Source organism: Pan paniscus, chromosome 18, assembly GCF_029289425.2.
Source record: "Pan paniscus chromosome 18, NHGRI_mPanPan1-v2.0_pri, whole genome shotgun sequence".
Taxonomy (NCBI): domain Eukaryota; kingdom Metazoa; phylum Chordata; class Mammalia; order Primates; family Hominidae; genus Pan; species Pan paniscus.
Window position 1 is genome coordinate 79229972 of NC_073267.2, and position 14466 is coordinate 79244437.

The 14466-nt window shown below is 41.3% G+C and overlaps 1 protein-coding gene across 9 annotated transcripts in view; it reads left to right on the forward strand.

Annotated features, from left to right (window-relative positions):
* The window catches only part of NFAT5 (nuclear factor of activated T cells 5), a 142106-nt gene that overhangs the window by 117470 nt on the left and 10170 nt on the right, over window positions 1–14466 (forward strand). For 6 of the 9 annotated variants that reach the window (XM_003814542.5, XM_003814541.6, XM_034940570.3 and 3 more), the window contains 3 exons: window positions 5248–5331; window positions 10989–11137; window positions 11798–14285. In XM_003814542.5, coding sequence (XP_003814590.2) covers window positions 5248–5331; window positions 10989–11137; window positions 11798–14285 — 2721 coding nt within the window. The remainder of the gene's footprint in view (window positions 1–5247; window positions 5332–10988; window positions 11138–11797; window positions 14286–14466) is intronic. The other 3 variants (XM_008967247.5, XM_063597705.1, XM_063597707.1) reach the window with 1 other exon arrangement.

The window sequence follows — 14466 nt, forward strand, 5'->3', positions numbered from 1 at the left end:
TCAGAATTAAAGATCATGTGTGAAAACTTTGGACCAAAAAGGCAAAGTTTAGAAATAACATCCTGGCTTCAACAAAAATAGGAGAAAGAAGATTGGCTTATTCTCAAAGACCAAATATTTTATTGTTTCCTTTCTAGGAAGGCTTAAAACATCTAAGGAAATTTGATATAAAATTAATAATAGTTGGCTGGGCATGGTGACTCACGCCTGTAATCCCAGCCAGCACTTCGGGAGGCCAAGGCAGGTGGATCACGAGGTCAGGAGATCAGGACCATCCTGGCTAACACGGTGAAACCCATCTCTACTAAAAATACAAAAAAATTAGCCGGGCGCGGTGGCGGGCACCTGTAGTCCCAGCTACTCGGGAGGCTGAGGCAGGAGAATGGCGTGAACCTGGGAGGCAGAGCTTGCAGTGAGCTGAGATTGCGCCAGTGTACTCCAGCCTGGGCGACAGAGCAAGACTCCATCTCAAAAAAAAAAAAAAAAAAAAGAAAGAAAATTAATGATAGTTAAAGCATTTTAGTAACTGATAGTTACTAAATATTGACATTTAATGTTTTGCAGGAGCTTGCACAAACATGAGAAGAAAGATGGTATAATTAATACATAGGATTTGTTTCCTGATGAGCTTCTGCATCAGTTGTGTTGGAAGGGAAAGGAATTTATGTCAGGAAATAGCCTTAAAGGTTTTGCTATCCTGAAAACACTGAGATTTTCTTGTCTTCACTTGTTTCTTTGTTTTTATTGATATGAGACTTCAGGACTTTGAAGTACTTAGCATCAACACTAAGAATCATCATTTCTTAGTGATAAATGCTAATTATTAGAAATTGGCCTTTGATAAATTGCTGAATAAACAACTTTTAAGTATTCTACTTCAAAGGCTATACTAATTGCCTAATTTTGGCCATTCTTAGGCAATCATTACTGTATGTTTGCTCTTTCAAGTTTTCCCCCAGCATATTTTGTATGTTAGAGATAGCAATCACTCTTAGAAAACCTTGTTTGAATAAATATAAGGTATGCAAACTTTGTAATACAATCTAATGTCTTAGCTTCTGCCTTTATGATACAGCTAATTAGTCTTCCTGCAATTTTCGTTTTTTTGTTTTTGTTTTTGTTTTGTTTTGTTTTTTTGAGATGAAATCTTGCTCTGTCACCTAGGCTGGAGTGCAGTGGCGTGATCTCGGCTCACTGCAACCTCCACCTCCCAGGTTCAGGCAATTCTCCTGCCACAGCCTCCGAAGTAGCTGGGACTACAGGTGCCCACCACCACACCTGGCTAATTTTTGTATTTTTAGTAGAGACGGGGTTTCACCATGTTGGCCAGGCTGGTCTCTAACTCCTGACCTCAAGTGATCTGCCTGCCTCAGCCTCCCAAAGTGTTGGGATTACAGGCATGAGCCACAATTGTACTTTTTTGTATTTTATGAAATGTGATAATCTTTTCAAGTGTCCATGAGAAGTGTCTTGGAAGCCATGAGAGAGAATATGATTTCAGGAAAACTTGGGCACAGAGAATTTGGCCTATCTCAGTATGACAAACTAATAGCTGTTGTGATTCATTTAGAGACTGTTGTTAAATATTTGATTACTCAATAGTGTATTATTATAGCAGCCAAAACAAGGTCCATCCTAATATTTACATGTTGGAGTAGAAGTGGTGACTGTTAATACTATTAGTTGAAATACTTAAAAGTTATAAATAAAACTAACAAATCATTAAGTGAAATACCTCCTATCTTACTTTGACCAAAATACCCTCATAACAACCTGAAAGGCTAAATTTGAATTTAGTTTGAATTCAAACTGCTTTGAGTTCTAAGCTGGGCTATGGTAGCATGAGGAGAGAGCATCCCTGCCTGCCACCCTTCTTTTGCCACTTTTTGGCTCCATCCTATACTTGGAAGCCTTTGATACCTTAATCAGTGTTTCCACCTAATATGCCTAAGAGTGCTCACAAAATCTAGGATAGTTGTACAGAAAATCTAGGGATTGGCCGGGCACGGTGGCTCACGCCTGTAATCCCAGCACTTTGGGAGGCCGAGGTGGGCAGATCACGAAGTCAGGAGATCGAGACCATCCTGGCTAACACAGTGAAACCCCGTCTCTACTAAAAAATACAAAAAATTAGCCAGGCGTGGTGGCAAGTGCCTGTAGTCCCAGCTACTCAGGAGGCTGAGGCAGGAGAATGGCATGAACCCGGGAGGCAGAGCTTGCAGTAAGCTGAGATCGCGCCACTGTACTCCAGCCTTGGCAACAGAGCAAGACTCCATCTAAAAAAAAAAAAAGAAAAAAAAGAAAATCTAGGGATCCTGGGTGCCTGTTACATGGTCTAAAGGTAGGGTCAAGGCAAAGGCTCAAGTGAACATATCCTGGTTCCACACATTCTTCCAGGTACAGACCTTCTAACATCCAATGGGGCCATACTGCCCCAAATCAAAATGTGTATTCTCTCAGGCATTTAGATACTTTTCAGAGTCATAAAACCTTTGTATTATTGATAGTCTCTGAAGCTTTGCTTAGCCATTAAAACATTTTAATTTTTTATTTTTTTTACTTCAGCCTATTCAGACACAAAAATCACACTAGATGTTATTTGCTGTAACTCCACAGTGGTGATTTCTATAAGAAATGGGGACGTAATATTTAACATCTTTTTTTTTCTAAAAAAGAAATTACTGGCTGGGTGAGGTGGCTCACATTTGTGGTCCTGACACTTCAGGAGGCCAAGGCAAGAGGATCACTTGAGCCCAGGACTTTGAGACCAGCCTGGGCAATATAGTGAGACGCCCCCCACCATCCCTACAAAGAAAAAATAATACTAAGCTTAGCATGGTGGCATGCACCTGTAGTCCCAGCTACTTGGGAGGCTGAGGTGAGAGATCGCTTGAGCCTGAGAGATTGAGGCTGCAGTAAGCCATGATCATGCCAATGTACTCCAGCCTGGACAACAGAGCAAGACCCTGTCTCAAAAAAATAATAAGAATTTAAAAATAACTCATAATATGATTTAAAAGTAGAAATTTAAATTTTTTTCAAGGATTAGTTTATATTTTTAAATCTATTGTTACTAGAATTAATGTCATGCATAAATATGTGTGTTTTTTTTCCATTCAGTTGCCTATAAATCATTTGTTGGACCTACTGTGAAGCATACTAAGATAAATTATTTAACTTCATTCTCAGGAGATGTGTACAGATTTCTCTCTTTATTTTTGTTATAACTATCATTTGACATGTTAGAAAATATAAAATAAATATATTGAAAAATAGAAATTGGCTGGGCGTGGTAGCTCACGCATGGAATCCCACCACTTTGGGAGACCGAGGTGGGCAGATCACCTGAGGTCAGAAGTTAGAGACCAGCCTGACCAACATGGAGAAACCCCATCTCTACTAAAAATACAAAATTAGCAGGGTGCGGTGGGGCATGCCTGTAATGCCAGCTACTGGGGAGGCTAAGGCAGGAGAATCGCTTGAACCCAGGAGGCGGAGGTTGCAGTGAGCTGAGATCGCGCCACTGCACTCCAGCCTGGGCAACAAGAGCGAAACTCCGTCTCAAAAGAAAAAAAAGAAGAAAAAAGAAAAGTAGAAATTAAGGCCAAGCACGGTGGTTCATGCCTGTAATCCCAGCAGTTTGGGCGTCTGAGGTGGGCAGATTGCTTGTGCTCAGCAGTTTGAGACCAACCTGGGCAACATGGCGAAACACCATTTCTACCAAAAATATAAAAATTAGACTGGCATGGTGGCGTGTGCCTGTAGTTCCAGCTACTCAGGAGGCTGAGGTGGGTGATGGCTTGAGCTTGGGAGGTGGAAGTTGCAGTGAGCCGTTATCACGCCACTGCACTTCAGCCTGGGTGACAGAGCCCCAGACCCTGTCTCAAAGAAAGAAAATATATATGTATATTCAAATAAAATATATAATCATTTGAAGCAAGAACGAATTTATTTGTAATTTATTAAACTTTATTTTTTAGAACTGATTTATATTTAGGCCCATTAAATTTATAGTTTAAATTTGTTATAGTAGGCTGGGCACTCAAGCCTGTAATCCCAGCACTTTGGGAGGCCAAGGCAGGCAGATCACTTAAAGTCAAAAGTTTGAGACCCAGCTTGGCCAGCACGGTGAAACCCCATCTCTACTAAAAATACAAAAATTAGCCTGGCAGCCAGTGCGGTGGCTCACGCCTATAATCCCAGCACTTTGGGAAGCCAAGGTGGGCAGATTACCTAAGGTCAGGAGTTTGAGACCAGCCTGGCCAACATGGTGAAACCCCATCTGTACTGAAAATACAAAAATTACCCAGGTATGGTGGTGTGCGCCTGTAGTCCCAGCTACTTGGGAGGCTGAGGCACGAGAATCCCTTAAACCCGGGAGGTGGAGGTTGCAGTGAGCCAAGACTGCGCCATTGCACTCCAGCCTGGGTAACAAGAGCGAAACTCCGTCTCAGATAAATAAATAAATAGCCTGGCATGGTGGCGTGCACCTGAAATCCCAGCTACTCAAGAGGCTGAGGCAGGAGAATCACTTGAACCTGGGAGGTGGAGGTTGCAGTGAGCCAGGATCATACCACTGCACTCCTCCTGGGCGACCTAGCGAGACTGCCTCAAAAAAAAAAAAAAAAAAAAAAAATTGGCTGGGCACGGTGGCTCACACCTGTAATCCCAGCACTTTGGGAGGCCGAGGTGGGTGGATCACGAGGTCAGGAGTTCAAGACCAGCCTGGCCAAGATGGTGAAACCCTGTCTCTACTAAAAATACAAAAAAATTAGCTGGGAGTGGTGGCAGGCGCCTGTAATCCCAGCTACTCGGGAGGCTGAGGCAGAGAATTGCTTGAACCCAGGAGGTGGAGGTTGCAGTGAGCCGAGATCGCGCCACTGCACTCCAGCCTGGGCAACAGAGCGAGACTCTGTCGCAAAAAAAAAAGATGGGGTTTCACCATGTTGGTCAGGCTGGTCTTGAACTCCTGATCTCAAGTGATCACCTACCTTGGCTTCCCAAAGTGCTGGGATTACAGATGTGAGCCACTACACATGGCCTGGTTTTGTTTTGCTAAGTGATCACATGCTCCGCCCACTTGGAGATTGGAGAATTTAGAGGATAGAAATTTACCTCAACTAGAATTTCTGCTAAATAAATAATTAAATGATACTTTGTGACAAGATATTCTAATTAAATAATTTAAGATATAAGGTTTTTAGGATGAGTAAATGTAGATAAATACATTAATCTTTTTTTTAATAGCAGCAGCTGGTGCTTTGAATGTAAATGTGAAGAAGGAAATATCTAGTCCAGCAAGACCTTGCTCTTTTGAAGAGGCCATGAAAGGTACCAAGTAAATTCTTCTCAAAAATCATAATTGGGTGCTCCTGTATGTTTTCTCTAGCACACCTTACTATTTTGTTTTCTCTTAGGTACTTACAATACTTTGCAGGGTATCTTCCATATTGTAAAATAAATATGTGTTTAACTTTACTAAATGTAGAGACTTGTTTTCCAATTTGATATTTTTCTTGCTGAATATGTTTATATATATATATATATATATTTTTTAAGTATATTGGAGTGGAGGAGTTTTGTTTTTTTTTTTAATTACCCAATATTAAAAGTATATGAGGCTGGGCACAGTGGTTCATGCCTGTAATGCCAGAACTTTGGGAGGCTGAGTCAGGTAGATCATTTGAGGTCAGGACTTCAAGACCTGCCTGGCCAACATGGTGAAACCCTGTCTCTACTGAAAATACAAAAATTAGCCAGGGGTGGTGGCAGGTGCCCATAGTCCCAGCTCCTCGGGAGGCTGAGTCAGGAGAATCTCTTTAATCTGGGAGGCAGAGGTTGCAGTGAGCCAAGGTCATGCCACTGTACTCCAGCCTAGGCGACAGAGCGAGACCCTGTCTTAAAAAAAAAAAAAAAGTGAAATAAGGCCAGGCACGGTGGGTCACACCTATAGTCCCAGCACTTTCAGAGGCCAAGGTAGGAAGATTACTTGAGTCCAGAAATTTGAGATGATAAATATCCATTGGCTAATAATTAAATGCATCATCTATAGTTATTGCTGAACAGATATGGGCAGCACAGTGAGAAGATTTCTTGTCTCTACAAAAAAATTAAAACAGGCCAGGCGCAGTGGCTCACGCCTGTAATCCCAGCACTTTGGGAGGCCAAGGTGGGCGGATAACCTGAGGTCAGGCATTTAAGACCAGAGTGACCAACATGGAGAAACCCATTCTCTACTAAAAATACAAAATTAGCCAGGCATGGTGGTGCATGCCTGTAATCCCAGCTACTTGGGAAGCTGAGGCAGAAGAATCGCTTGAACTCAGGAAGCAGAGGTTGCGGTGAGCCGAGATCGTGCCACTGCACTCCAGTCTGGGCAACAAGAGCAAAACTCCTATCTCCAAAAAAAAAAAAAAAAAAGAAAGAAAGAAAAATAGGCCAGGCGCGGTGGCTCATGCCTTTAATATCAACACTTCGGGAGGCTGAGCTTGGCAGATCATTGGAGGTCAGGAGTTGGAGACCAGCCTGGTCAACATAGCGAAACCCCATCTCTACTAAAAATACAAAAAAAATTAGCCTGGCATGGTGATGTGTGCCTGTAATCCCAGCTACTCTGGAGGCTGAGGCAAGAGAATCACTTGAACCTGGGAGGTGGAGGCTGCAGTGAGCCGAGATTGTGCCACTGCTCTCCAGCCTGGGCAACAGAGCGGGACTCGGTCTCAAAAAAAAAAAAATTAAAAACATTAACTGGGCATGGTGGCATGCACTTATCATCCTAGCTATTCATGAGACTGAGGTAGGAGGATTGCTTGATCTGAAGAGGTCGAAGCTGCATTGAGCTGTGATCGTACCACTGCACTCCAGCATGGGCAAAGGAACAAGATTCTCAAAAACAAAACAAAGCAGAAATTTGGTTGGTTTATATACTTTTTTGATAAAAAATTTAAATCAGGCTGGGCACGGTGGCTCACACCTATAATTCCAGCACTTTGTGGGGCTGAGGTGATTGGATCACCTGAGGTCAGGAGTTTGAGACCAGCCTGGCCAACGTGGTGAAACCGCATCTCTACTAAAAATACAAAATTTAGCTGGGCATGGTGGTGCGTGCCTGTAATCCCAGCTCCTTGGGAGATTGGGCAGAAGAATTGCTTGAACCCGGGAGGCGGGGATTGCAGTGAGCCGAGATCATGCCACTGCACTTCAGCCTGGGCGACACAGTAAAACTCCACCTCAAAAAAAATATATAAATCACATATGAGAAATTGTTTGATAAATAGAGATTACTTGAGAAAAAATGCAAGTGTTGGATTGTAATGCATTGACACCAGCTTGATGTTCTTAGAGCAAATTAATTCTTAGTGAGGAGGAGAAAAAGATTAATCTGATATTTTCATTTATAATGTACTACTAAATTGAAGTTGACTAGAAGATTATTATTAAATTAACAAGATGGAACATATCTGACAAACTTAATGTCTGGCCTGGAGACATTTTGGACTGTTTTTGGTGGGACTAGACTTAAATAAAATTGGAACAAGGCCAGATGTGGTGACTCACACCTATAATCCCAGCACTTTGGGAGGCCAAGCCAGTGGATCACCTGAGGTCAGGAGTTTGAGACCTACCTGGCCAACATAGCAAAACCCTGTCTCTACTAAAAATAAAAAAATTAGCCGGGCGTGGTGGTGTGTGCTTGTAATCCTAGCTAGTTGGGAGGCTGAGACAGGAGAATCGCTTGAATCCAGGAGGCGAAGGTTGTAGTGAGCCCAGATTGAGCCACTGCACTCCAGCTTGGGCAATAGAGCAAGACTCTGAAAAAAAAAAAAAAAGGATTGGAACATAAATAAAATTAACCTTTGTGACCTTTGTGCATATGGCCGTAGAAAGACTTGTGTCTTTGCATGAGCATTAGACTAAATGTCCTTTTACTGTTTGTCTTTACCAGTAGACATACTTGTCAGTGGTCAACTGAGGATAGGTAAAAGACTCTTGCTCAACTTTCTCTACCTAGTCTCACTTTCCAGAAAGGGGGAGAAGATAATAAGCATTACTGTCTAAATACATTTTAAGAAAAATTGTAGATCTGTTAAGCAGTAACTGTATAGGTGATATATTTATTTATATGTAATTTCTAATTGAATTATAATATCTTATCTGTAAACATGGACATTTTTAGATCAAAAATACTATTAATAAAAATATAAGCCAGGTACAGTGGCTAGTGCCTATAATCCCAACTACGCAGGAGACTGAGGTGGGAGGATCACTTGAACCCAGGAGTTTGAGGCTGCAGGTACTCACTCCAGCCTGGGTAACAGAGTGAGACCCTGTCTCTAATTGAATGAATGAGTGAGTAAATGAATGAATGAATGAATGAATATTTTTAAAAAGAAAAATACAGACTGTATATTTTTATTTTTATTTATTATTATTATTATTTGAGATGGAGTCTTGCTTTGTTGCCCAGGCTGGAATGCAGTGGCATGGTCTCGGCTTACTGCAACCTCCGACCTCCGCCTCCTGGGTTCCAGAGGCTGAGGTAACAGGTGCCCTCTACCACGCCTGGCTTTTTTTTATTTTTACTTTTTTTGTATTTTTAGTAGAGACGGGGTTTCACCATGTTGGTCAGGCTGGCGAACTCCTGACCTCGTGGTCCACCCACCTCTGCCTCCCAAATTGCTGGGATTACAGGCATGAGCCAATGCACCTGGCCCATATTTTTATTTTTATAGGATTAACCAAACAATCAACAACAAACTAAATTGACAGTGATAAAGCTAAAGTAAGATTATTTTCTTCATTCATTCAGCAAACATTTGTTGATTACCTACTGTGCAACAGGTGATAACAACATCTGCCTTCACAGAGCTCATGATCTAAGGGAATTCAAAAGCAATAATAGTAGTTGACTATTACAGGATCAACTTAAGATAACACTAATGGTTTTTCAAAATGTTCTATGGGATATTCTTAGATTACTTTTAAATGCCTGCCCTGTGCATGATCCCAAGTTTTGTCTCAGTCAAAATTAGGTTGTAGGCCGAGTGTGGTGACTCACACCTATAATCCCAGCACTTTGGGCAGCCTAGTAGGGAGGATCACTTGAGCTCAGGAGTTCAAGACCAGCCTAGGCAACGTAATGAGACTCTTGTCTCTACAAAAAAATTTTAAAAATTAGTCAGGCATGGTGGTGTGTGCCTGTAGTCCCAGCTACTTATGGGGCTGAGGTGGGAGGATTGCCTGAGCCCAGGAGGTGGAGGTTGCAGTGAGGCCTGATTGTACCACTGCACTCCCACCAACAGAGAGAGACCCTGTCTCAAATAAGATAAAATAAAATAAAAATCTGGTTGTTAGGGGAATTGTATTGGTATTAGAATTTAGGTGAAAATAGGTCCAAAGAACTCATGAATAAATGATTCATTTCTCAAACAGGTAGAATAATAAAACATGGAATGTCAAAAGTTAAATGAGCACTTTCCCCTCTGTCAAAATAATCAGTTTTCATAGGAATTAGGTTTTTAGCCAAATGGCTGTGAGGCAAGTTGAAGTAAGACAAGAAAATTGCAAACATTTTTAGATGAAAATATTTACTTTCAGCAGATTTTGAGACAGTCTTGCTCCGTAGCCCAGCCTGCAGTACAGTAGAGCGATCTCAGCTCACTGCAACCACCTCCTCCTGGATTCAAGCAATTCTTGTGCCTCAGCCTCCCAAGTAGCTGGGATTTACAGGCATGTGCCATCATGCCCTGCTAATTTTTGTATTTTTAGTAGAGACAGAGTTTCACCATGTTGGCCAGGCTGGTCTCGAACTGCTGGCCTCAAGTGAGCCACCTGCCTCGGCCTCCCCAAGTGCTGGGATTACAGGCATGAGCCACCACACTTGGCCTTTCAGCAGCATATTGACTGACAACAACAACAAAAATTTATGAAGGGAGAGATCCAACTTATAGACCATGTGCCATTTTAAAAGCTTCTTTATAGCCAGGATTTCTTCTCGATATCAAATTAAGAAATTTAACAGCTATGCTTTCTGAAGACTCTTTCCATAGAGCTTCCAAGTGGTAGTAAACTTTTAAATCAGGATTTGGCTATGTGCTCAACTCAGAAGACTGTCATTAGCAATAGCAGTAGGTACCACTGAGTGCCACTGCGGACTCAAGTAGACAAAAAAGAAGAAAGAAAAGCAATCAAGGGGGAAAGGTAGATATAGTGAAGTGGTAGAATCTTGCTATATGTTGCCTCTAGGTATAAATCTAGAACTAACTACTCCTGAAAATGGAGGTAGTAGGAGGTGGGAAATAATTTTTCATTTTGCTTGGGAAATTTGGTTTGTAAACCTAAAATAGCCTTTATTTCTGGGAAAAAAAAAAAAAAGATGTTTAAAGTCCAGTCTAAAAGAGAATTGTGTCCATGGGTCAACTTGTCATATTCAAGTTTTCTAATTAATTTAGTTTTCTTTTAATTTAGAAAAGCAAAATTTATTAATCACTGGGTGGTATTTTCTAATGAGAAGCTTGAACTTAGTTTAAGAAAGAAGTGCTCTGACAATCTCATAGTCCTTAAGAAGTTCTGAGACTTTATATTGTCAGATAGCTAAATGCTAAGAGGAGAGTGTAGTTTGTAATTGAGTAGCTTTATCCTCCTGGAGATTTTTAAGCTTTATCCTATAATATACTCTTGGTCAGGTTGGGTAGTATGATTCAAGGCACTTGGAACCGTCTTGGGGAATATAGCTTGGTAATTGAACTGCTTAAGCTTATTATTAATATTTAAGCTAAGTTCCAGGCCCATTCCAGAGGTCCCCCAGCCAATGCACTTCATAAAAGGGAAGATATATCTTAATATACCAGTTTTGTATCTCATGCTACCATTGTAGCATCAAAAAAATAGACATTTAAATCATGGCTAATAATCAACAAATTTTAGAATGAAATAGTTGGTAAATTTTGTGATTTTAAACTTTTCTTTTTGTGTGTGTGTGTATGCAGCAATGAAAACTACTGGATGTAATTTAGATAAGGTAAATATTATCCCTAATGCCCTGATGACTCCACTCATACCAAGCAGTATGATTAAGAGTGAAGATGTTACTCCAATGGAAGTAACAGCAGAAAAAAGATCTTCCACTATTTTTAAGGTAAGCTGTATTGACTAGTGCACAAACCTCCTATATAAAAATTGCTGTCTTTTACTTTTCCTATTTTTTTAACATTATTTTTACTTTGGATGCACTTAATGAATTTTGCTGTAAAGAGGGAATGCTTTATACTTCAGCAAAATTGCCCACATAGTGACTTCCAATATACAAGGGAGGAATTAATATGTTGCATGAGATATTGATGAAAGTACTAATTTTAGCATTTTCAGAATTAGAGATGTTTTTATTTTTTTCCCAGTCTTTTCCCATAACTTTCTGTTTCTTTTTTTTACTTGTCTTATCCCCTGTAATGTTACTGAGGAGCCACAAAATTGAGATATTTTGATACCTGGTCTTCATGAACCATAAAATTAATGTGTTCTGATTACCCTTAATTCACCTAAGCATATCAATAGCTGATTATTCTACTTCCTTGTTTGACTATCTTTGCTTGTCGTACTTTTAAAAAATATATCCCAAGGAAAATGAGACATCATGTTATGGAGAATTGTAGTCCTGTACCTGTTTTCTAAATGATAATAATATAGAGTGGAAAGCTGGTCCTGCATATATTTTTAGAGCAATAGTGATTTTTGATGTATGTTACAAACTTGTTTAATGTTTATATATTCATAATATTTGGGGATTTTTATTTTTTAGACTACAAAGTCTGTTGGATCAACTCAGCAAACATTAGAAAACATCTCAAACATAGCAGGAAATGGCTCTTTTTCATCACCATCATCTTCCCACCTACCTTCTGAAAATGAAAAACAGCAGCAGATTCAGCCCAAGGCATACAACCCAGAGACCCTGACAACTATTCAAACCCAGGACATCTCACAGCCTGGTACTTTTCCAGCAGTTTCTGCTTCTAGTCAGCTGCCCAACAGCGATGCGCTATTGCAGCAGGCTACACAGTTTCAGACAAGAGAAACTCAGTCTAGAGAGGTATTACAGTCAGATGGCACAGTGGTTAATTTGTCACAACTGACTGAGGCGTCACAACAACAGCAGCAGTCACCACTACAAGAACAAGCACAGACTTTACAGCAGCAGATTTCATCAAATATTTTTCCATCACCAAATAGTGTGAGTCAGCTTCAGAATACTATTCAGCAGCTGCAAGCAGGGAGTTTCACAGGCAGTACTGCTAGTGGCAGCAGTGGAAGTGTTGACTTGGTCCAACAAGTTTTAGAGGCACAGCAGCAGTTATCTTCAGTTTTATTTTCTGCTCCAGATGGTAATGAGAATGTTCAAGAGCAGCTTAGTGCAGATATTTTTCAACAAGTCAGTCAAATTCAGAGTGGTGTAAGCCCTGGAATGTTTTCCTCAACAGAGCCAACAGTCCATACCAGACCAGATAATTTATTACCTGGAAGAGCTGAAAGTGTTCATCCACAGTCTGAAAACACGTTATCTAATCAACAGCAGCAGCAGCAGCAACAGCAAGTGATGGAATCTTCAGCCGCAATGGTGATGGAGATGCAACAGAGTATCTGCCAGGCAGCTGCCCAGATTCAGTCAGAGTTATTCCCTTCAACTGCTTCAGCAAATGGAAACCTTCAGCAATCGCCAGTTTACCAGCAGACTTCTCACATGATGAGTGCATTGTCTACCAATGAGGATATGCAAATGCAGTGTGAATTGTTTTCTTCTCCTCCTGCAGTTTCTGGAAATGAAACTTCTACAACTACCACACAGCAGGTTGCAACCCCTGGCACTACCATGTTTCAGACATCAAGTTCAGGAGATGGAGAAGAAACTGGAACACAAGCAAAACAGATTCAGAACAGTGTCTTTCAGACCATGGTCCAAATGCAACATAGTGGGGACAATCAACCTCAAGTTAACCTTTTTTCATCCACAAAAAGTATGATGAGTGTTCAGAATAGTGGTACCCAACAACAAGGTAATGGTTTATTCCAGCAAGGGAATGAGATGATGTCACTTCAATCTGGAAATTTTTTGCAGCAGTCTTCTCATTCACAGGCCCAACTTTTTCATTCTCAAAATCCTATTGCCGATGCTCAGAACCTTTCCCAGGAAACTCAAGGTTCTCTCTTTCATAGTCCAAATCCTATTGTCCACAGTCAGACTTCTACGACCTCCTCTGAACAAATGCAGCCTCCAATGTTTCACTCTCAAAGTACCATTGCTGTGTTACAGGGCTCTTCAGTTCCTCAAGACCAGCAGTCAGCCAACATATTTCTTTCCCAGAGTCCCATGAATAATCTTCAGACTAACACAGTAGCCCAAGAAGCATTTTTTGCAGCACCGAACTCAATTTCTCCACTTCAGTCAACATCAAACAGTGAACAACAAGCTGCTTTCCAACAGCAAGCTCCAATATCACACATCCAGACCCCTATGCTTTCCCAAGAACAGGCACAACCCCCGCAGCAGGGTTTATTTCAGCCTCAGGTGGCCCTGGGCTCCCTTCCACCTAATCCAATGCCTCAAAGCCAACAAGGAACCATGTTCCAGTCACAGCACTCAATAGTTGCCATGCAGAGTAACTCTCCATCCCAGGAACAGCAGCAGCAGCAGCAACAGCAGCAGCAACAGCAGCAACAACAACAACAGAGCATTTTATTCAGTAATCAGAATACCATGGCTACAATGGCATCTCCAAAGCAACCACCACCAAACATGATATTCAACCCAAATCAAAATCCAATGGCTAATCAGGAGCAACAGAACCAGTCAATTTTTCACCAACAAAGTAACATGGCCCCAATGAATCAAGAGCAACAGCCCATGCAATTTCAGAGTCAGTCCACAGTTTCCTCACTTCAGAACCCAGGTCCTACCCAGTCGGAATCATCACAGACCCCCTTGTTCCATAGCTCTCCTCAGATTCAGTTGGTACAAGGGTCACCTAGTTCTCAAGAGCAGCAAGTAACTCTCTTCTTATCTCCAGCATCCATGTCTGCCTTGCAGACCAGTATAAATCAACAAGATATGCAACAGTCTCCTCTTTATTCCCCTCAGAACAACATGCCTGGAATTCAAGGAGCCACATCTTCGCCTCAACCACAGGCTACTTTATTTCACAACACAGCAGGAGGCACAATGAACCAACTGCAGAATTCTCCTGGCTCATCTCAGCAGACATCAGGAATGTTCTTATTTGGCATTCAAAATAGTAAGAAACTCTAATTTTTCATTACTTAATTGGTCATTATTATTATTAGAAGGAAGCAGAGTGCAGTGGTGTGATCTCGGCTCACTGCACCCTCTGCCTCCCAGGTTCAGGTGATTCTCCTGCCTTAACCTCCCAAGCAGCTGGGATTACAGGTGTGCACAACCACGCCCAGCTAATTTTT